The sequence below is a fragment of the Pelophylax lessonae genome (genome assembly GCF_965119305.1).
Source record: "Pelophylax lessonae genome assembly, chromosome: 6".
In the NCBI taxonomy this organism is placed as follows: domain Eukaryota; kingdom Metazoa; phylum Chordata; class Amphibia; order Anura; family Ranidae; genus Pelophylax; species Pelophylax lessonae.
The window spans coordinates 248,944,090-248,967,178 of NC_138773.1; the positions used below are offsets into that span (position 1 = coordinate 248,944,090).

Consider the following 23,089-nt stretch of genomic DNA (forward strand, 5'->3'; position numbering starts at 1 on the left):
ATACATATATATATTTTATTCATAATAAAATAATCCTGTTACTTTGGGCTGTATGGTAAAGGGCTGGCTTGCTTTAAGACTCCTTGCATGGACATTTATAGTTGTCTTTTTTATGCAGATTATACCCAATGCAATGTTGCTTTTCAGATGAATGATTAGTCTACAGTACAACCTTAATTTGCCATTATAGTAAATTTAGGTTTCATATGTCCCACACAAGTGTCAAGTAGCATTATTGGCTGCATTCAGAAACATGCAGCTATACATAGGACAATGTACAAGGAGCTTAAAGTAGAACTATAGACAAAACTTTTTTTTATTTTTTTTTGATAGAGCAAGGGAGGGTTATAACCCCTATCAGATTTTTTGCCATCTTTGTCCCATTGCAGAGATTCTCATTTGCTTCCTGTCCCGAGGAAATCACTGCAAACTAAGGGAATTCCTTGGGGACCCCCAGTTAACCAGTATTAGTGTCCCCATTGGAAAATTTCCCCTCTACTACTTGTCTGGGGAGGGGACAACTCAAAATTCGGTATTTACGGTACTTTACCTTCATTTTCAATTAAAATTGTAAACAGGACAAATAGAGAGGGTGAACCTCTTTAACAGTGTCACAGACAGCAATAAAAACTGACAAGCATTCTAATTCCCCTTCACTCTACCCAAAACTTAAAAAAAGTTTTGCCTTCAGTTTTTTTCTTCTCTCTCCATAGGTGCAAACGAACATAATTACCTGGTGTGTACTTGCTTTGTCTGGTCTTTTTTGGCACTGAAAAAGAAAGAAATGCAGGGAGGAAAGGATTCTTGAAAAAAATTATATATATATAGTAGGGCTGCTCATCTTCACTTGCCTCACGATTTGATGCGATTACGATTATTAGGGTCACGATTTGATACGATTCGATTCCGCGATGCATCACGATTACTATGGGGACCCTTTTCTAAAGGGGGATCTATGGGGACCCTGCTCTAAAGGGGGATCTATGGGGACCCTTCTCTAAAGGGGGATCTATGGGGACCCTGCTCTAAAGGAGATCTATGGGGAGCCTGGGCCTGCCCTAAAGGGGATCCAGGGGAACTGAGCTCTAAAGGGGATCTATGGGGACCCTGCTCTAAAGGGGGATCTATGGAATAGATCCCCTTTAGTGCAGAGTCGCCATAGATCCCCCTTTAGAGCAGGCCAGCATCCCCAGAGATCCCCCTTTAGTAGAGCAGGTCCCCCCTTTAGTAGAGCAGGTCCCCTCATAGATCCCCCTTTAGAGCAGGCCACATCAGGTTAGAAGAGTTACCTGATGCTAGTTGTATTACTGTAGGCCCTGGTAAGGAGGATTGCTGGGCTCTGTAGTCCCCCTAGTTGTAGTATAGCAGGCTCTGGTAAGGAGGAATGCTGGACTCTGTAGTCCCCCTAGTTGTAGTATAACAGGCTCTGGTAAGGAGGAATGCTGGGCTCTGTACAGAGCTACAGAGCCCAGCATTCCTCCTTACCAGGGCCTACTGTACTACAACTAGGGGGACTACAGAGCCCAGAATTCCTCCTTTCCAGGGCCTACTGTACTACAACTAGGGGCACTACAGAGCCCAGCATTCCTCCTTACCAGGGCCTGTTATACTACAACTAGGGGCACTACAGAGCCCAGCATTCCTCCTTACCAGGGCCTGTTATACTACAACAAGGGAACTACAGAGTCTGTAGTAGTCCCCCTAGTTGTAGTATAACAGGCCCTGGTAAGGAGGAATGCTGGGCTCTATAGTGCCCCTAGTTGTATTATAGCAGGCCCTGGTAAGGAGTAATGCTGGGCCCTGTAGTGCACCGACTTACCAGAAAGCAGAGCTGCAGCCAGTTGTGGGTGAAGTAGCGGTAGGTGTATGGAGTAGGGCTCGGACAGGTCCCGGATGATGAGCCTTATGTCGGGCATTTGGAGCTTGGACTCGCGCAGTGCACGGTATGGGCGGAAAGCAGGGCCTCCTCGGCCAGTCCATTGGGGGGGACGGCAGTCCGTGGGTCGGGTTGCTCTGCAGGCTCCGCTCTCCTCCTCTCCTCTCCCATGAGGAGCTCCGTGTTCCGCAAGCCCGGCCGCCGCCGCCACTCTCATCCATCAAGCGCCAGCGCCGCCCACCCCAGAAGTGACGTCAAGCTAATCGATTTTGCAGTCACCCCGAATCGATGCAGAATCGCAAAGGGTCGCATCGCAATGCATCGATTCGGTGATTATATTCCGCAGGCCTAATATATAGATATCTAGATATATAGATCTATCTATCTATCTATCTATCTATCTATCTATCTATCTATCTATCTATCTATCTATCTATCTATCTATCTATCTATCTATCTCTTTATCCATATATAGATAGATAGATAGATAGATAGATAGATAGATAGATAGATAGATAGATAGATAGATAGATAGATAGATAGATAGATAGATAGATAGATAGATAGATAGATAGATAGATAGATACACCAAAAAGCAGAAAAACTATGTAGGAAAAAAAGTAATTCACAAAATGAAGGAAAAAAAGAAAGCCACGATTACAGGAAAGTATAAGGAGTAAAACGAACAGATCTATGAAAACTTGTGATTGATTTAAGGACTGAAAAGGAATATAAATGTATCAATAAGTCTAAATAATATTAATTTATAATACTTTTATTACATTAACACAGCATGCTTTTACATAACCAGTAAGTACAGCATATCACAGGACACCTTTGTGCTTTTTCGTCAGACAAGCATTAAAGACTGGATGAAAACACCATGGAAACAGATAAACGTTGAGCAAATGGATATGGAATTGAGAAGATTTGCAAAGGTAAAAAAATGTTTGCTATTAGAAGCTTTAGTATATACAATGGTAGATAAGATGATTTTGCCCTTTATTGTCTGTGAGAATTATTTACAGACAAATATTTTACAGCCAATTAAAAATAAATTAAATTTTCTCTTCAAAACGATGTACACTCAAAATGTATTTGTGCTTTTCACAAGAATATTACCTGGTTGCATTATCTGTTGGATCCTTGTACTTCTTGAATATCATATACTATAGCAGTTACTAGCTCCGTTCCCACTCAGCTCTTCAGAGGTTAAAAAATGGTGCCACTTTCCATCTTCATTCTCCCAAATATAAAAGTGGAACTTCAGGCAAAACTTTTTTCCTAGTTTTAGGCAGAACAGAGATGATTTAAAATCCCTGGCATGTTTTTACATCTGTCTGTGTTTTTATTGGGCAGATTTGCATTAACTCCTTGTCCCAGTGACACAGCAGGAATTGAGAGCAAACCTCCCAAAAACTAGAAGAAAGCCCTCTCTTAATGGTTGGCACTGGAACAAGTATCTCCTTTGGTAGTTTCCCCCTCTCCTCCTGTTCTAGTGACAGACACAAAATTTTAGAATTGTCCTCTCACTTTCTGTCCCAGGGACCATGGTTTTAATCCCAGCGGTCACCAAGATAGAACACGAAAACCTTCCCTACAGGGTCACAAACAAAAATTCAAATGCGGCAGAGTCTCTACATTAGGAAGAAAATTATAAGAAGCTGTGATGAGGGTGAAGAAGATGATGCAGCCCTTTGAGATATAACCAAAGCCAGTATATTGCTATTGTTTTTTCAGGATTGACATACATAGGTCCAACAATTTGCACAGTGCTTTACAAAATAAAAGGAGACAACAGAGTTACAATACAATTCAATACAAGAGGGTTAGGAGAGCCCTGTTAATGACAGCTTACGATCTAAATGGGAGGCTCAAGTTATTCAAAAAATAATAGCTGCATAGGATAAAGTGCTGGAGAGAGTAAAATTACAGTTTATTAGGTAGAGGTAGGATAGCCATCCCTAAAGAATATAAACGCCAGTATTTGTGCATTCATAAAGTATTCAGACTCCCTTCATTTTTTTTCATTTTTTTTATGTTGCAGCCTGATACTACAGTAAATTTAAATTTATTTTTTGTCTCATGAATGTATACCCAGTAACCTGTAATGACAAAGTGAAAACAGAATTTTAGAATGTCTGTGTATTTTTTAAAAACAAAAAACTGAAATATCACATGTACTTAAGTACTCAGACCCTTTACTCGGTACTTTGATCAAACATTATTGGCAGCAATTACAGCCTTGAGTCTTTTGGGTATGAGGTGACAAGCTTTGCAAACCTGCAAACCTTCTCACGCTCAGTCAGGTTGCATGGGGGCTGTCGCTGGACAGTCATTTTAGGTCTCTCCAAAGATGCACAATAGGGTTCAAGTCAGGGCTCTAGCTGGGCCACTCTGTGCTTTGTGCCTGCTGCCCATTTGGGTGTCTTTGCCTGCTGCACAGCACATGCCCCCCCTCCTCCCGCTGACATGTCAAGTTAATGTTAGTGGTCTGCGGGATTCAAAATTGTGAGTTCAACTATTGATTGTGGGAAATATTCCCAAAGTGTATCCAAGGCACAAGCCCAAGGTGTGAGGGCATGGGTTTGGATGAAAACAAGAATGTAGACGGAGAAATAGGTGAGGAACATGGAAGGAAAAAAAGAAACTAAGAAAAAAAGGGGAGGGGAGAGGGAAGGGGAACAAAATGGGGGAGAGGGGGAGGGGAGAAAGGGGAGAGAAAGGGGAGAAGAAAAAGAGAGGGGGGTGAAAGAGAGGGGAAGGGAGAGGACAAAAATGAGAACTAGGAAAGAAAGAAAGAGAGAAGGGAAACAAGAGAAGTGGGAAAAAAGGTGTTGAGGGCTGATGGGATTTTTTAGGTACCAGATAGGACAAAAATGAAAAAATGTTTATAAAAATTGTGAGTTCAGTGGTTTATGAGGTCCGAAAGGTTGGCGACCACTGGTCTATGGGGATGCAGTGGCTATACAAATACAGATGCATGTCCTAATTTGACAGGTGTAAAGGTGTGGTTGAGTGGCCCTGAATGCACACTGTCTGTGTTCAGGGCAGTACACATGCACCCACATGCACCCACATGCCTGTCAAATTAGGACCTGCGGCAGTAACACAACTATTAGGGTAACAAAAATTGCACTTATGACCAGGCTGCAACAGGAGTAAAGGGCTCCGGGATGAGTGGGAAGGGCCCCTGTCAGGCCTTGAAGATTCTAGTTATGCCTCTGGTCTGAATAGTTATGCCAATGTGATATTTCAGTTTTTCAGTTTCCTTTTTCATAAATAGTGAAGGGGGTCTAAATATTCTATAAATTCAATATATATATATATATATATATATATATATATATATATATAGAGAGAGAGAGAGAGAGAGAGAGAGATAATATAGTATAATGTTTGTTATATTTGCTTATTTTACTTAATGTTCTAATAAATTACAATATTCCTCAGTTTAGTTTCAGTTAAGTCTAGTTAAACCTGTTCGTAGTCTAGAAAGTCTTTTCTCCCTTCTCCAGTAATATCAATCGAGCAATAATGCAGCCTCTTTAAGATTTGTAGTGAGCATCTGCAGTGAAACTACAGTGATCATTGTGAAAAACTGCTCAGAGGCACTCAGGCCACTTGTTGAGGACTACAGTTAGATTGGTATGAATGCAGGGAGGAACCTTTTTTAATAATAAGTTCATAATATAGATCTACAATTACATAGAGAAAACAGTCACATTTCTTGTTTTCCTCCATATGTAGTCTTCGTGCATTCAGCTATTTTCTCAGAGTTGGAAGTAAAACAATTTTTCACAGATAAAAATCAAGCACCAAATAATGAAAAGCACAGTATTCTGCCTTTAAAAGTAAACTCTTCCTTTTGCCATAAGGACACTTGAGTGATTCAAAGAAGTGCCACTTAACAATTATGTGAAAGGATCCACTTATGTAGTCCTTCTGCTAATTACTTGGTAATTATTTGCAGCTTAAGTTCAGGTGACAAAATGAAAAGAATACACTATCAGCGTGAATAGGGTGTAACCTTGAGATGACTGATTCATGTAAATATTCTTGGAGATTTTGAAATGTATATTTTATTAAACAATACTACACAAAACAAATCTTGTTTGTTAATTTTGAAATGCATTATTCAGAAATACATACAAGATACATGTTGCTGGATACCTATCTCTGTTGTAATAAACCAGCAAGGACTACGTTAATGTACAATCATCAAAAAAAGTGTTTTTTTCATGCATCATCTCTGAAGTCAATTGGCCTTAGTTATTGCCATTATCTATCATTGTGTGATTTTTCCCTCAGTGTTATCACTGCATGCTTTTGTCTTTCTGCTGAACATACATCTTGCCCATCACTGTATTCTTTCAGTCCTGCCAATCACTGCATCAATCCTACCTCAGTCTTCCTTATCTTTGCATTAATCTTTCCTTGGTCCTGGCTATCGTTGGATCAACCCTCCCTCAGTCTTACCTATCATTCCATCAGTCTCAGTTCAGTCCTGCCTTTCACTTTATTGCTTCATTGGTCCTGCCTTTCTCTTTATCAGTACTCTCTTAATCCTACCTACCATTGCATCTGTCCTTCCTCAGTCTTGCCTACCATTTTATCAATCCTCCCTTAATCTGTTTTGCACAAAGTATTGCACAAGCATTGTGATGTGTTCTTTTACCAAACCTCTTGTCCTATTGACCTGAAATGCTCAATATTTTTTAAATTGTGTATAGTATTGCTCCTTATACATGATGCTATATTTGTTTCTATGAACATATTTTTGTGCATGGCCAGGAAATGAAGACACTAGACAAAGAGATACGAACATGGGATGTCTACTTGGGCCTGGAATCCACTGTTAAAAACCTTATCACATCACTTAGAGCTGTGAATGAACTGCAGAACCCCGCTGTACGGAAGAGACATTGGTTACAGCTTATGAGCAAAACTGGGGTACATTTACTGCGATTTGTAGTCACTGGTTCAAAGGTTATTTCCATCTGTGTAGAGACTGACACCATGTTCTGATTTCCAGGTTAGATTTGTGATGAATGAAGAAACTGTGCTTGGAGGTCTCTTGGTCCTACAACTTCACAGAGTAGAGGAAGAAGTAAAGAACATTGTAGACAAAGCTGTAAAGGAAATGGCAATTGAAAAGGTAAGCCTTCCCAGATACTGTTCTGACTTCTCATATTTTAAATATGAATGCATATAATTGATTCAGGTAATTTAAGGAGTACTCATAATTTTTATGTTTGGACCCAAGTTATTATTATTTCACTTGTCTGGTGTATAAAATAATTTGATTCTCAGTAACCCTACAGAGCAATTGTAATGTCTTAAGTTATGGGATCCCAAACACTATTAAACGCTTCTGGACCGGAAAGTTTTACCCCCTTAATGACCAGCCTATTTTTTGCGATATGGCACTGCGTTACTTTAACTGACAATAGCGTGGTTGTGCTGCACTGTATCCAAATAAGATTTATGTCCCTTTTTTCCCACAAATAGAGCATTCTTTTGGTGGTATTTGATCGCTGCTGCAATTGTGCTATAAACAAAAAAAGAGTGACAATTCTGAAAAAAAAAAAAAAAAGTTTATTTTCTGCTATAAAACATTCCCAATAAAAAATTTAAAAATCTAATTTTTTCACCATTTTAGTCCAGTATGTATTCTGCTACATATTTTTGGTAAAAAAATCCCCATAAGTGTAAATTGATTGATTTGTGCAAAAGTTATTGCATCTACAAACTAGGGGAAAGATTTAGGTCATTTTTATTTGTTACTAGTAATGGCGGCGATCAGCGATTTTTAGCGGGACTGCGGTATTGCATTGAACAGATTGAACACCTAACTGACATTTTTGACACTTCTGGGGGGGGGGGGGGGGGCAGTGAGGTTACTACAGTAATCAGTACTAAAAATATGCACTGTTACTGTACTAATGACACTGGCAGGGAAGGGGTTAACATCAGGGGTGATCAAAGGGTTAAGTGTTTCCCTAGGGGGTGCTTTCTAACTGTGTGAGGGATGGGCTTGCTGGATGAACACAGAGACTTGTGTTCCTAAATAGGAGGAACACAGGATCCCTTTGTTCATTACTGACAGAACTGCGGTCTGCTGTGTCCCTCCAGGGGGAACGATCACGGGTGCCCCCACTAGCTGTCCCGCGAAGCGTGTATGTCGTTTCGCGGAACAGAGCCAACCTGCCGCACTATAAGTATGGTATAAGGGGTTAATTGCAATTGAGTGTATAGACCTAAAGACAATTGGTATTTTAATTTTTTTATCTAGATTTCACTATGGTTTAATTATGAGGGGTGACCAATGATAAGTAAATTTAGTTGCCAACCAAAGCCATGTCCAAAGCCATGTGATCATTATGTTAATCATTTTCTTTATTTAACAGCAGTATCAAATGATCACCATGACAGAACTGATAGGGCAATACCATGACAAGTTCATAGACTTAGACTTGGAATTAGGGTTTGCACTAAGTTTAGAGTTAGTGTTTTGGGCTCAAGAGCAAATCCAGGATAGGAGCTTTCCCAATTGCACCCTTAACCAAAAAAATCACTTAAATGTCACCCTTTTTATTGACACCAATTATTTTTTTCCAAATGGTGAAACTTTTGGCAAAGTCTTCCAATTTTCACCAAAGATTCAGTGATGTTATATATTATAAATTTTCCCAGTTTTGCTCATTTCTGGGATGACAATGAATGCTTCACATTTAAATCTGTTGTTCAAAAAAGTTCCTATCTTCAGAAAAAATATATTTTTGTTTTTTATAATTTGTTTAAAATGTTTTATATAATTTTTGAGAATGACATGCTTATTTAATGACAGTGGAAATTAACCCAAAGCAACCAGTCCAATTATATCATTCCCCAGCTTAGCAGTATGTGACTTAAAAAGCTAATATGTGGTTGAAAGTTATGAAATAAAAACAATTTGATTTTTAAAATCAGAGATAAAACAAAGTTGAATAGTAAATTATCAAAAGCCCAAAAATGTAACACAGATTTACAAACTTACTGACCCAGGTCCTTGTGGAGATGAACCAAACTTGGAGCACCATGCAGTTCTCATATGAGAAGCATCCAGCCACTGGAACTCCATTGCTAAAGTCGGATGAAAATTTGATAGAGACACTTGAAGACAATCAGGTAACTGAATATGCTGATTTGTAGCTATTATCTGCTTTCTCAATCTGTTAATACAAAGCAAGAATAGAATGTCAGTGTAATTAAATACAAAAATGAATGCATATATAAACCTAGAAATAGGAGAGCAGCAGGCTGGGTTTGTACAACATAATGCCCTGTACACACTATGAGACAATCGGACAAATGATCGGCCGGTTTTCCTCGAAGTTTCACAGCAAGTCAGAACCGAGGATAGAAATAATGTATGAAAATTCTCATACGACAAAGGCTTTTTTTTGTTATTTGTTGGTTCTGATCATGCGCAGTCTTTTGTATCTGATATTTTTCATACAAAATCCTACGTAAACGGTACACAATAAACGAATATTGTTCATTCTGTTCCCATACGAGAACCATTTTGGAGTTTGTCCCTTCTGAAATTTTCATTCGGAAGGTCAGAACTGGTTGTGTACACACATACACATCAGAAAATCCACATCAGAAAATCCTACGATTGTTCCTCAGTCGAAAATGTACGCCTGATTTTCTTAACTGTATGGGGCTTAAGGCTCCTTTTACAATAGCTGACTCCAAAGTTGCGTAATTTTCAGTGCAGCTTTAGAATCCAATTTTGATATGGCTTTGAAGTGACTTTGATAAGACTTTTGGCTCCCATTCACACCGGTGTGACTTTTCTTGTGATTTGACAGTTCTGAATCGCATGAAAAGTTGCACCCTATTGCCGGCAATGGAACCGTCCATATTGCCGCAACTCATGTCGCAGCAATTATGAAAAAGGTTCCTGCATGACTTTTTACCAATTTTTGCAATGAAATCAGCAGCGCAAATCACACTGATGTGCGGCTTTGAAATCGCGCTAAAGCCGCATTGATGTGAACCAGAGATTATACTCTCTGGCATGACGTCATGTCAAAGTTGGATCAAAGTGGTGCAGGAATCTTTTCAGAAGTCACAGCGACTTCAGTAGTTTCAAATGAAACAGCTCTCATAGAGATACATGGCATTTCACATATCCTGTGACTTGGGGTATCTCAAGTCGTATCCTAAGTCGCACAAGTGTGAAAGAGAATTTTTCTTTCAATATGTTTTTATTTAAGAATGTCAGATAGTCAGGAATACAAAATAAACCAGGTGTACCATCCAAGGATAATGACATCACACACAAAGTTTTTCGCAAGAATATAGAAATCATCAAAACAAGAGCCAACAAACCAAAGGTAAAAATAACAGGATCAACAGATAAACACCAAACTCAGATCCCATTAACTCAGGGTTTTTAGTGGAAAACCTATATTGGAACTCATGACACGTTAAACCTGGTCAGTTGTAGGAGGTCAAGGTCCAAAAGGGGGACCCCAGGTAGCTATTAAAGCCTTAAAGAGAAAAGAACAGAAAAGTAGGAGGAGAAAAGAGTTGATGTATAAAAGAACAAGGAAGATAGAAAGGAAAAGAGTGACTGACTAGGAGTTAGCTATCACAAAAATCATGGAACCAAAAGGATCCTAATGTAATTTGCCCATGGTTCCCATATGGCTTCAAATCTCAGAGTGGAATCCAAGAGCAAGCTAACCATGCTTTCCTGGGCCATAATCAGTGGTTTTCCTTTTTTGCCAATTTAACAGAGACATAAGGTGTCTTCCATGACTTGGCAATGGTAAATTTGGCCCAAAGAAGGATGAAAAAGATAAGTCTTTGCATGCTCCTGGAGACTGATTCCACCGGAAAGTTGAGGAGGGCAATTTGAGGGGACTTCATGATTGGGGTACCTGAAACCTACGGAGTAAAGAGCATATTTTGTTCCAGAAGCTCCTAAGTTTAGGTCTATTCCACCATATATGGATCATGTCACCCAGGTGTTTAAAACCTCTGAAACAGGGGGGTGAAGCTGAAGGAAATAACTTTGCTAATTTGTATGGGATGAGGTAGCACAGTGTCATAACTTTCAAGTTGGTTTCCAATATTGAGGACCCCTTTGTAGGCCTTAACCTCCTCCCACCTGACCAATGCACATAACCAGCTGGGTGGGAGCTTTCTCCTTCTGAATGGATGTTCAGGAACGTTCTTCAGAAGGAGGGAGATCGCGTGGCGGCGTGCACACGCAGCTTCGCGATTTCAGTGCGTCTGTGTCCCCTGGACACAGAGCAACACCACTCGGCAGGAGGGCTCTATGATTGGCCCACCTGATCACATGACGGCTGTGTCCAATCACAGCCGCCATGTAATGTAAACACAGCTGTTGTAACGGCTATCGGCTCTTCTTCACCTCACACAGAGCCTGTCAGTGAGAAGAAGAGACAATCTGTGCTTCCTGCATGGGCATCAGTGAGTTTTCAGCAATTTTACTGCTATTTACACACTGATCACCCAGCTAGTGTCCCCAAACACAGTATCCCCAAACACAGTGTCACCAACAGTTAAAGCACCTGTCAAACATCTGACCATGATCATCTGGCGCACATCTGTCCGTTATCATCTGGCGCACATCTGTCCATCATCTGGCGCACATCTGTCTGTGATCATCTGGCACACATCCGTCCATGATCATCTGACACACATCTGTCCGTGATCATCTGGTGCACATCTGGCACACATCATCTGCCACACCTGTTTGTGATTTGCCACACCTGTCCGTGATCTGCCACACCTGTCCGTGATCTGCCACATCATCTGTCCGTGATCTGCCACACCTGTCAGTGATCTGCCACACCTATCTGTGATCTGCCACACCTGTCCGTGATCTGCCACACCTGTCCATGATCTGCCACATCTGTCCATGAACTGCCACATCTGTCAGTTATCTGCCACATCCCAGTTCAACATCTTTCACACATCTGACACATCTGTCCCAGGATTCATCTGTGCACATCTATCCACATGGTTAAAAAATTATTTAGCATCAAAGAGGATTTCCATATACTCCAGAGTATGTCGGACGAGAGTAGGGGGGAACTCTCTCCATCAGACTCGGATAGCGAGTATGAGCCAGTAGAAAGCAGTGTCTCTGAAATAGAAACTGAGGAGGACAGAATCCTAACATAGAGGCTCAGGAGATTTTAGCAGGTGCAGGCATCCACCAGCAGCACAACAAATCCTGAGGCATCCACCAGCAGTCCCTCCCAGCCAGGCATCTGAATTGGAGAGTGCTATCGGAATTATCACACTTCACTACACTATTAGTGAAGTAAAGACATTTTTCCAGTTTCCACTATCTGCTATTTCTGTGTATGACCCAAACTGTTTATCGACAATGATGTGAAGATATTTTTCCAGTTTCCACTATTTCTGTGTATGACCCAGACTGTTTATCGACTATGCCTCTGCTAACCATGTTTATGCCTTACACTTGAATGGACCTTGGCCTGTTAAATGACCATTCTTTTTGCCTGCCTCCTGAACTGATAGTTTGCCCTGCCACTGTATTATTGTATCACTGTATTAGTGGGTTTTTGTTTTTTCGGATTATGGTCTGTAGACTCAGAGGCTTCAAAGAAATTTGGGTGGGAGAAGCCTCTACCCCTGCCTCAGGTCTTACCTGACCAAGGCACTAAGCCTTATAATGCTGTCTGCTGTCACTTGAACTGGCCATGCCTCTGCCTGCCACTTGAACTGGCCATGCCTCTGCCTGCCACTTGAACTGGCCATGCCTCTGCCTGCTACCTGAACTATTGCCAGGACCAATACTTTGGCAAATCTCTGCCTGCTGCCTGGACAATTCCTGGACAATTCAGTTGGCTGTCTGGACCAATGCTTTTCCTGTGCTGGGACAGTATTCCTGCCTGCTAAAACCGCAGGTAATTTTTTTTTACCCTTTGCTCAGCAGAATGTATTTTGGGGTGTAATTCTTGGTATGTACATGCTATGTGTTAGAAGCCTGAAGGTGCTACTTGCATGTTGGGCCCATGAATGTGGCCAGTCTGTGGAAAAGTCTCACACATGTGGTATCGCCATACTCAGGAGGAGGAGTAGAATTTATTTTAGGGTGTCATTCTTGGTATGTACATGCTATGTGTGAGAAATATTTTAAAAATTGACAACTTTGTGTTAAAAAAATAAGTTTTCATTTTTTTCCCTTTTCCAAAAACGTGTGGAAAAAAATGACATGTTCAAAAGACTCATTTTGCCTCACAGAATATACATTGGGGTGTTTTACTCCCAAAATGGGGTCATTTTGTGGGTAATTCCATTGTCCTGGTGCTCCAGGGCCTTCAAAAATGTGATAGTATGTTTAATTTATGCTCCTAGAACGCCTGATGGTGCCACTTGGGTGTTGGGGCTCTGTATGTGGCCAGGCTGTGGAAAAATTGAACACATGTGATATTGCCATACTCAGGAGGAGTAGTAGAATATATTTTGGGGTGTAATTGTAAGTTTATCTATGCAATGTGTAAGAAATAACTTGTTAATATGACAATTTTGTGAAAAAAAAAAATAAAATGAAATCTTCATTACCCAAACTATTGTGGTCAAAAAATTCACTATAACTCTTACTAAATACCTTGGACAGTGATCTTTACAAAAAGGGGTCATTTGGGGGGTATTTGTATTGTCCTGACATTTTAGGGTCTCAAGAAATGAGATAGGTAGTCAGTACATCAGGTTTGAACAATTTTCATTGATACGTAGCCTAACTTGTAGGCTCTATAACTTTCACACAAACCTATTATCATACACTTATCAGGATTTTTTTTTACCAAAGACATGTAGCAGAATACATTCTGGCCTAAATGTATGGCGAAATTTGATTTTATTGGATTTCTTTTAAAACAGACAGTCGAAAATATTGTTTTTTTTTTTTTTTAATTTTCACTCTTTTTTTCGCTTATATCGCTCAAAATAAAAAATCCAGTAGGGAATAAGTACCACTAAAAGAAAGCTCTATTTGTGTTAACAATGATAACAATTTAATTTGGGTACAGTGTAGCCCTCAGGGACTCAGAGTTCGAGGCTACCTTTGTAGAGTTCGAGACTACCTTGGTAGAGTTCAGGGCTACCTTGATAGAGTTCGAGGCTACCTTGGTGGAAGTTCGAGGCTACCTTTGTGGAGTTCGAGGCTACCTTGGTGGAAGTTCGAGGCTACCTCGGTAGAGTTCGAGGCTACCTCGACAGAGTTCGAGGCTACCTCAGTGTAGTTCGAGGCTACCAAATTGGCGCCAAAACGGCCTATTTAAACACAGCTGTCACTCTAGGCGACTGCTCTGTTGTCTTCAGCTCTCCTGTATCCTGTTCCTGTTATATCCGCTGTTCCTGTTTACCTGACCCAGCTTGTCTTTGGATTCTGATTGTTCCTGTTTACCTGACCCGGCTTGTCTTTGGATTCTGATTACCTGCTGCCCGCCCTGACCTTGGCTTGTCCTGACTATCCTCCTGTCTTGTCCTGATCTGTTTACCTGCTACCGGCTATTGGTCCTGGACCTGTTCCTTGCTCTCCCAAGGAATCCGGGGGGCCGCGACCTGGTGTTAGCAAGCAGCCAAGTCCATCCCCACCATCAGGGGCCCTGGTGAAAACCGGCTAACACTTAGACTCCGTGCCTCTGGTGAACCTGTGCCACGCCAGTTACCCGGTAAGCCACTCCTCTTACATCAGGCTCTGCCACGCTACCCCGTGACAGTACAACACAGCCATGACTGAGCCTGCTAGAGGAGCCTCACCTATGGACGACATCTGCCAGCACCTTGCGGCCCTTACCCAAGCCGTTAAGTCCCTGCAAGAGGGCTATACCCAGCTGGAGGGGCGTGTTCAGTCCCTAACCCCCTCCACGGACCCTACAGTTTCTGCTGCTTCCATGGCTCCCTCCGGGAATCCCTCCGGTCCGACGGTGGCGATGCTGCCTCCTGAGCCAAGGGTCCCTTCGCCGGAAAGGTTTTCTGGGGATCGGAGCAAGTTTAGAGCCTTCCGCAATGCCTGCGATCTGTACTTCTCCCTGCAACCCCCGAACCTTCTCCTTGGAAGCAACCAAAGTGGGGTTCATCATATCCCTGCTTCAAGGTGAACCTCAGTCCTGGACTCACCGCCTGCTTGAAGAACGCAGTAACCAGCTGGACTCCATGTCGGCTTTCTTTAACGCAGTGGCGCAGTTATACGAGGACCCGCAGCGCACTGCTACCGCAGAAACCACGCTCACTTCACCTCAACAGACCCGTAGCGCTGTAGAGGATTACGTCACTGACTTCAGGCGTTGGAGTACGGACACTCACTGGAACGACGCAGCCTTGCGACATCAGTTCCGCCTGGGTCTTTCAGAAAACTTGAAAGATGAACTGGCCCGAGTGGGTATACCCGAGACCTTGGAGGCATTATTCACCCTGGCCATACAGATAGACCGCCGGCTCCGTGAGCGTAGAGCAGAGAGGTCCATGCAGCAGACCCGCCCAGTCTGGATGTTGCCACGGGTTCCTAATCCCGTCCACACCTTCTCCTCCGGTGCCCGTTCCAGCAACACTGCTCCGGTTACTCTTGAATCAGATACGTCAGAGCCGATGCAACTTGGTCTTATGCGTCCTTCCTTATCAACAGAAGAACTCTTACGATGACGTCAGAACAACCTGTGTCTGTACTGCGGAGAGGCCGGACACTTTGTACGCTCATGCCCAGCAAAGATGCGTAAGTGTCTTTCTATATCCCCTCAAGTTATCCAGTTTCTGTCAACGATACCACTCACCTGGCTGTCTCTATCTCATTCCAGCTCCCAGAAGGCCCGATCCAGGTCACCACTATTATTGATTTTGGGGCATGCAACTGCTTCATTGATCTTACCTTTGCTGCTCATCAACGCATCCCACTTTGACCAAAGTCGCAGGGACTCTCCATCTTCCTAGCAGATGAGTCCCACATCAAGTCTGGGCCAGTAACCCAAGAAACCCCTCCATTGCCTGTGGCCACTCTCGAAGGGCACAAGGAGTTGTTGTGCCTGGATGCCATCGCTTCTCCCTTGTTTCCCGTTATTCTGGGGTTACCCTGGTTGCAGGCGCACAACCCGCAAATTAATTGGACTTCTTGAGACGTCAAGTTCCAGGCCCTTACTGCCAGAATCATTGCCTGCCAGTACGCCATAGTGTTCCTAGCACCCTACTCTGTATGGACGCTGATAAGGAGATACGTTCCTCTGTCTCAGTATCTTATCACGAATACTTGGATGTCTTCAGTAAACAGGGGGCTGAGACCTTACCCCCCCCACCGCCCCTATGATTGTCCAATTGAATTGCTTCCGGAGGCCGAGATCCCTTTCTGACGTTACTTTCCTTTATCGGAATGAGAATTGGGTACCCTTAAAGACTATGTGATGGAGGATCTAGAGAAGGGATTCATCCGACCCTCTTCTTCTCCGGCAGGAGCTGGGATCTTTTTTGTGGAGAAAAAAGACCATTCGCTTCGGCCATGTGTGGACTACCGTGAGTTAAATAAAATTATGCTCAAAAACCGGTACCCCCTTGTGACGTGAGTCACTTTGGTTGGGGGGCTTGTGGAACCCCAATTGCTTTAGGGAGGTTGGGAGACTCCTTGTCCCACATCCCCAGTCCCTCTTATGTGTAAATCACCCTGTGTCTATAAGGGGCACAGGGTGACCAAAAACCCCAGTCAGGCCAGCTCTGCACTAATCAGACTCTTGCTAGTGGGGGTGGGGGTTTGTTGTTGTTGAATACCTGCATTCCATTGTTATATTGTTATTATGGAATGGGTATGTTGAGTGGATTGACTAAGGGGGAGGGGTTGTCCCTGAAGTGTTCATCTCCATGTGCTTTGTGTTTGATTAAACAGTTTGATTCTGGATGACTCCAAAGCTTGTACTGTCGAGTTCTTGGGGTAACTATAGCCAGAATCACGGATCTCGTGTTCCAGAGCTTTAGGAAGCAGGTTACTGGTGGAGATACCCAGTCGGTGGTGTCCGGATTCTGTCACACCCCTACCCTTGATTCCTCCTCTGTATTCACCAAACTGGACCTGCAGGGAGCCTACAATTTGGTCCGTATTAGGGAGGGGGACGAATGGAAGACAGCATTCCGCACCCGATTCGGGTATTATGAATATTTGGTGATGCCTTTCGGGCTCTGCAATGCCCCGGCCACCTTCCAGCACTTCGTCAACGACATCTTCAGAGACTATCTGGACATCTTTGTAATTGTCTACCTGGACGATATCTTGGTCTTCTCTTCCTCTCTGGCCCAGTACCGAGAACACGTTAAAAAGGTACTCCACTGACTCCGGCTACACAGGCTCTACGCAAAACCCGAGAAATGCGAATTTGAACAGCAGAGTATCCAATTCCTTGGGTTAATAATCTCCTCTGAAGGGGTCAGAATGGACCCTCAGAAGGTTTCCGCCATCCTGGATTGGCCCGCACCGGTGGATAAAAAGGGGATTCAGCGTTTCATAGGAATCGCAAATTTCTACAGGAAATGTATCAAGGGGTTCTCTTCCATCATCGCCCCTATTACCCTGCTCACCAAACAAGGTACCCACTTCCACTGGTCTCCCGAGGTGCAAGTTGCATTAACAGCCCTGAAGGAGCTGTTTACTTCTGCTCCTATCCTCAGCCACCTGGATCCCGCCCTGCCTTACATCCTCAAAGTTGATGCCTCGGAAATCGCAGTAGGAGCAGGCATCTCCCAGCGTCAAGGTCTCAAGGACCTGATTCATCCGGTAGCTTTCTTCTCCCGTAAGCTTTCTCCTGCGGAGAGAAACTATGATGTAGGGGATCAGGTACTCCTTGCTATCAAGACCGCCCTGGAGGAGCGGAGGTATCTATTGGAAGGGGCGGCACATCCCATATTCATCTACACGGATCATAAGAACCTGGAGTATTTGAGGACGGCCAAACGCCTGAGACCTCGCCAAGCAAGGTGGGCACTTTTTTTTTCCAGATTTACGTTCCATATAACGTACCGACCACTTTCCAAGAATACGAAACCCGATGCTCTCTCTCGAATGTATGACAATTCTAAAGAAATCCTTGTACCTGACACCATCTTAACCCAAGGTAACTTTCTGCTATTACAGTCTGACCTTCTTACCGCTCTGAGACAAGCCACAGTAAATGCTCCCCATCCTGCTGGAACTATACTGGTACCCAGAAATGGACTGTTATGGAGAGGGGATCAAATCTTCGTTTCAGAAAGTGCTCGTGTGTCCATCCTAGGACTGTGTCATGACCACCCGATGGCTGGTCATTTCGGGATCCATAAGACCCTGGATCTTGTGCAGCGCACGTTCTGGTGGCCCGACTTTGAGAAGTGTTGTAAACAATATGTTTCCTCCTGTACTGTCTGCACACGAAGCAAGGCAATCCCAAATAAGGCATGGGGCCTGCTCAGACCACTATCAGTCCCTGACAGACCATGGAAGATGATTGCCATGGATTTCATCGTGGAACTTCCTCCATCAGACGGTTATTCTGCAATACAAAATGAAAATAATCAGCGCAATCCCTATATCCCTATATATGTGCAAGCGGTGAACACAAAGCTGCAAGCAATTAGTGCCAAACATAAAACACCTATGATAATAAATAAATAATAAATAAATAATATTGCTGCGTAAGTGAATACACATAAAAATAAATAAATCGGTTAGTGGTTACACATTGTGTCGGATAGAGGTGTCCAATTTACTTCTTGCTTCTGGAGAGCTTTATGTGATTCACTGAAAATCAAGCTGTCAATGTCCTCCGCATACCATCCCCAGACTAACGGGCAGACTGAGAGGACCAACCAGACCATCGAGCAATATATCCGATGCTTCACCACCTTTGTTCAAGATGACTGGGTCTCGCTACTACCATCAGCAGAGTTTGCATACAATAACGCCAAACACTCGGCTACAGGTCAGTCCCCATTCTATGCTAACTACGGGTTTCACCCATCTTTCTTGCCCCGCTCTATTCCTGAACCTACAGTGCCAGCAGTCCTGGATATCTTGGAGTTCCTTAAGGAGAACAACAAAGTCTTACAAGGATGCCATGACCAAGGCTCAGACCTCCAATAAAGAGTTCTTTGACAAAAGAAGGAGAGGTGAGTTGGTTCTCCAGCCTGGCAACCTGGTATGGTTAGCCACCACCAATCTCCGATTGGCATGCCCTTCCAAAAAACTGGCACCCAAGTTTATTGGCCCGTTCCCCGTGAGGAGAAAATTAAATGAGGTATCTTACGAATTGACGCTTCCCGATTCCCTCAAGATCCATCCAGTCTTCCATGTTTCACTCTTGAAATTTCGGAACCAACTGCTCCTGTCACCATCAACGGGGATGAAGAATTTGAGGTGGAGGCCATCCTAGACTGCAGAAGGTGAAGGAACCAGCTACAATACCTGGTTAAGTGGAGGGGCTACGGCCCCAAAGAAAATTCCTGGGAACCGGTACAGAATTTCCATGCCCAGGACTTAATCCGAAATTTCTTCCGCAACCATCCACACAAAAGGAACCTTTTGGGCACCCGGAGGTTGCCCTTAAGGGGGGGGGGGCAATGTCAGGGACTCAATACCCTGCGCAGGTGCACTGGCTTTGCTAACCGGCGAACGCCTATGCGCATGCGCTGAGGTTACCTTGGTAGAGTTCGAGGCTACCTCTGTAGAGTTCGAGGCTACCTTGGTAGAGTTCAGGGCTACCTTGATAGAGTTTGAGGCTACCTTTGTGGAGTTCGAGGCTACCTTTGTGGAGTTCGAGGCTACCTTGGTGGAAGTTCGAGGCTACCTCGGTAGAGTTTGAGGCTGACTCGGCAGGGTTTGAGGCTACCTCAGTGTAGTTCGAGGCTACCAAATTGGCGCCAAAACAGCCTATTTAAACACAGCTGTCACTCTAGGTGATTGCTGTGTTGTCTTCAGCTCTCCTGTATCCTGTTCCTGTTATATCCTCTGTTCCTGTTTACCTGACCCGGCTTGTCTTTGGATTCCGATTGTTCCTGTTTACCTGACCCGGCTTGTCTTTGGATTCTGATTACCTGCTGCCCGCCCTGACCTTGGCTTGTCCTGACTATCCTCCTGTCTCTTCCTGATCTGTTTACCTGCTACCGGCTATTGGTTCTGGACCTGTTCCTGGCTCTCCAAGGGAATCCGGGGGGCCGCGACCTGGTGTTAGCAAGCAGCCAAGTCCATCCCCACCATCTGGGGCCCTGGTGAAAACCGGCTAACACTTAGACCCTGCGCCTCTGGTGAACTTGTGCCACGCCAGTTACCCGGTAAGCCACTCCTCTTACGTCAGGCTCTGCCACGCTACCCCGTGACAGTAGCATTACTGAGTAATTGTCATTCAAAGTGCAAGAGCACTGAAAGCTGAAAATTGGTCTGGGAAGAAAGGGGGTGAAAGTGCCCAGTATTGAGATGGTTAAAGAAGTTCCTATTACATACTTCAAGATCCCATTTCTGTGAACGATCTGTATCCCAGGCCAACATAAAAGAAGTCTTTGAGTGTACTGAAGAAAGCGCCCTGTAGATAACTCAAATTCCCCCTCTCTGCTCCATAGTTTGACAGCACCATTGTTCATAGGCGATGATGTTAGGCCCTTCTGTTTTTGAATTCCAAAGTTTCTGTAGAAAATTAGAGATTTGGGAGAATCTAAAAAGTTCAGAGGAAGGCATGTCTAGATTGCTAATACAAAAAGCATTGGTGAGTGGGCCCAAAGGTCGTAGGAAGTGGCCTATTCTGTAAAGCCCCTTGTTTAACCAACAGCTAAAAGCCTTAATTTCCATCCCTGGGGGAAAAGCAGGGTTACGAAATAGATGTGTTAGAGGTTGGAGTGAGGAGATTAATTGGGAGTGTGTTCTCAGCTTATCCCAGAGGGAAAAGGAGTGTGATAATGTGGGGCCATGATTAAGGGTCTCATTTTCCTATTGCACCAAAGGAGATAGTCGAGGGTGAAAGAGGGAACCGCCTGCCTTTCTATGTGAGCCCAATCAGGTAACTCCGAACGGGAGTAGATCACTGAGCTGGGCACGTTGGGCTGACTGATAATACCAAAATAGGTCGGGGAGTCCAAGGCCCCCCTGGGTTCTAGCTCAAAAAAGAATTGATTTAGACAGGCGATAACCCCCTGCACCCCAAATTGAATAATTTTAGATTGGTGGCGTAGTATACGATCCTTTATTAAAGGGATGAGTAGTGACCTGAAGAAGTAAAGGATAGGAGGAAGTAATGTAATTTTGATCGCAATAATTCTGCCAACCCAAGATAGATCATAATGGGTCCACCGGTTTAGATCTGCTTCCAGTTTCCTAAATAGTGGGGGGTAATTTGCTGAGAAGAGGAGGCTAATCTTGGTAGTCAGATTCACCCCCAAATAAGGGATCATTGAGTCTGACCAAGAAAACCTGAATTTCTCCTAGTCATGAGACTAATGAGGTTGGGATTGTTATGTTTAACGCCTGGGATTTAGAGTAATTAACATGAAGTCCAGTGATTTTCTCAAAGTCTTTGAAAAGGCGACAGATGTTTGGGAGAGAAATCAGTGGTGAGGAGATAAATAGAAGGATATCATCTGTGAACAAGGCACATTTGTGCTTGCAAGGACCGCAATTATTGCCATGTATGTCAGGATGTTCTCTAATGGCAATTGCTAAGGTTTCTATTGCAATAGCAAAAATAAGTGGCGAGAGAGGGCATCCCTGCCTAGTTCCCCTGGAAATGTGAATAGATTCTGAATAAAATCCCTGTATGCGCACCTGGGCTTCTGGGGTAGAGTATAAGGCTGACAAGACATTCAGAAAGGATTCACCAAAACACCATCTTCTATGGACGGAGAAGAGATAAGGCCAATAGACCGAGTTGAACGCCTTCTGGAGGTCTAGTGAAAGCAAAAAGCTTTCTTGAGCTTTACCGCCACCCCAGCTGGAATTTAAGATGGAGATAATGTCGACCTCTCTGCAGATTTGGTCAAGTCCCAGCTTTCCAGGGATGAAGCCCACTTGGTCTTTGTGAAAGTAAAGGCTAATAAAAGAGGAAATACGATCTGCAAGGATCTTAGTCAAAATCTTAATGTCATTGTTTATAAGGGAGATCTGCCTATATTTACTAACTGAGCTTGCGTCTTTACCTGGTTTGGGGATAATTGAGATAAAAGCAGTATTGAGAGAGCGATCCAGGGGTGCCCCCTGTCGTAATGCACTCGATTTTTGATGACAGATATTACTTCATCGGCAGAAATCGGGGCTTCCAATCTCTGACAATGGGGATCCTCTAACTTAGGAACCCGAATTTTGTCAAGAAAATAATCAATATCAGACTGGGTGGGATTAGACCCTGCACTATACAGTTTTGGATAAAATTCATGGAATGCACCCATAATGCGCTGTTGGTTCTGGGACAAAGTTCAACCCCCTTTCCTAATTTTCAGGACTGTAAAGGAACGACACTTTGGGGTCAGTCTGCCCACAAGCATAGACCCCCAATGTGTCTTTTTGGTAAAAAAATCGGGCTCCACTTCAAGGCAAGCCTTTTCTGCTTTTTATGTCAGAGCCAGGTTAAAAGCTGTGTGAGCAGTGTCTAAATTGTCTATGGGGACAGAGTTCATGTTGGCTTTATGTTTTTAAGTTAGATCAACATACTCCTTTTCTAATCTATCTAATTCCGCACGCTTAGTCCCTTTAAGCTTCAAGACTAATTTAATGAATTTCCCTCTAACCATTGGGTATTAAAGCTGAGGAGACAAATATATGATCAATCCTGGCAAAGGAGTTATGAGGACTCGAATAGTGAATATAATCATGCATTGTTGGATTGATTTCTCTCCTGTTTGAGCGGTCTAGTGAGATGCTTACCAAAAGGGCAAAATTTGTTGAGACCCTGGTCATATGCTACGTTAGAGTTCCCGCCCAAGATCACTGTACCTTACAGCATGGGTGTTAGGGACTGGAACATGGAAGTAAAAAAAGGAATATTGACCCTTATTTGGGGCATAATATGATATAAAGGAGTAAAGCTGATCATCAAGGACCCCCTTAACTAAAATAAAACTCCCCATAGGATCTTTATGTTCGAGTATAAGAGAGAATTTACAGTTGAGGGAAAACAAAATAGCAACTTCTTTAAGTTTTATCCTCGGCATTTGCCATAAAAAAGG

General features: G+C 43.3%; 1 protein-coding gene across 1 annotated transcript in view; it reads left to right on the forward strand.

Annotated features, from left to right (window-relative positions):
• LOC309558730 (dynein axonemal heavy chain 11-like) overlaps nucleotides 1–23,089 on the forward strand; it is a gene marked incomplete at both ends in the record, with an annotated part of 1,130,439 nt that overhangs the window by 279,399 nt on the left and 827,951 nt on the right. Inside the window, 4 exons of the mRNA XM_082261779.1 lie at nucleotides 2,731–2,814; nucleotides 6,671–6,829; nucleotides 6,912–7,034; nucleotides 8,924–9,046. Of these exons, the coding sequence (XP_082117905.1) occupies nucleotides 2,731–2,814; nucleotides 6,671–6,829; nucleotides 6,912–7,034; nucleotides 8,924–9,046 (489 nt within the window). The remainder of the gene's footprint in view (nucleotides 1–2,730; nucleotides 2,815–6,670; nucleotides 6,830–6,911; nucleotides 7,035–8,923; nucleotides 9,047–23,089) is intronic.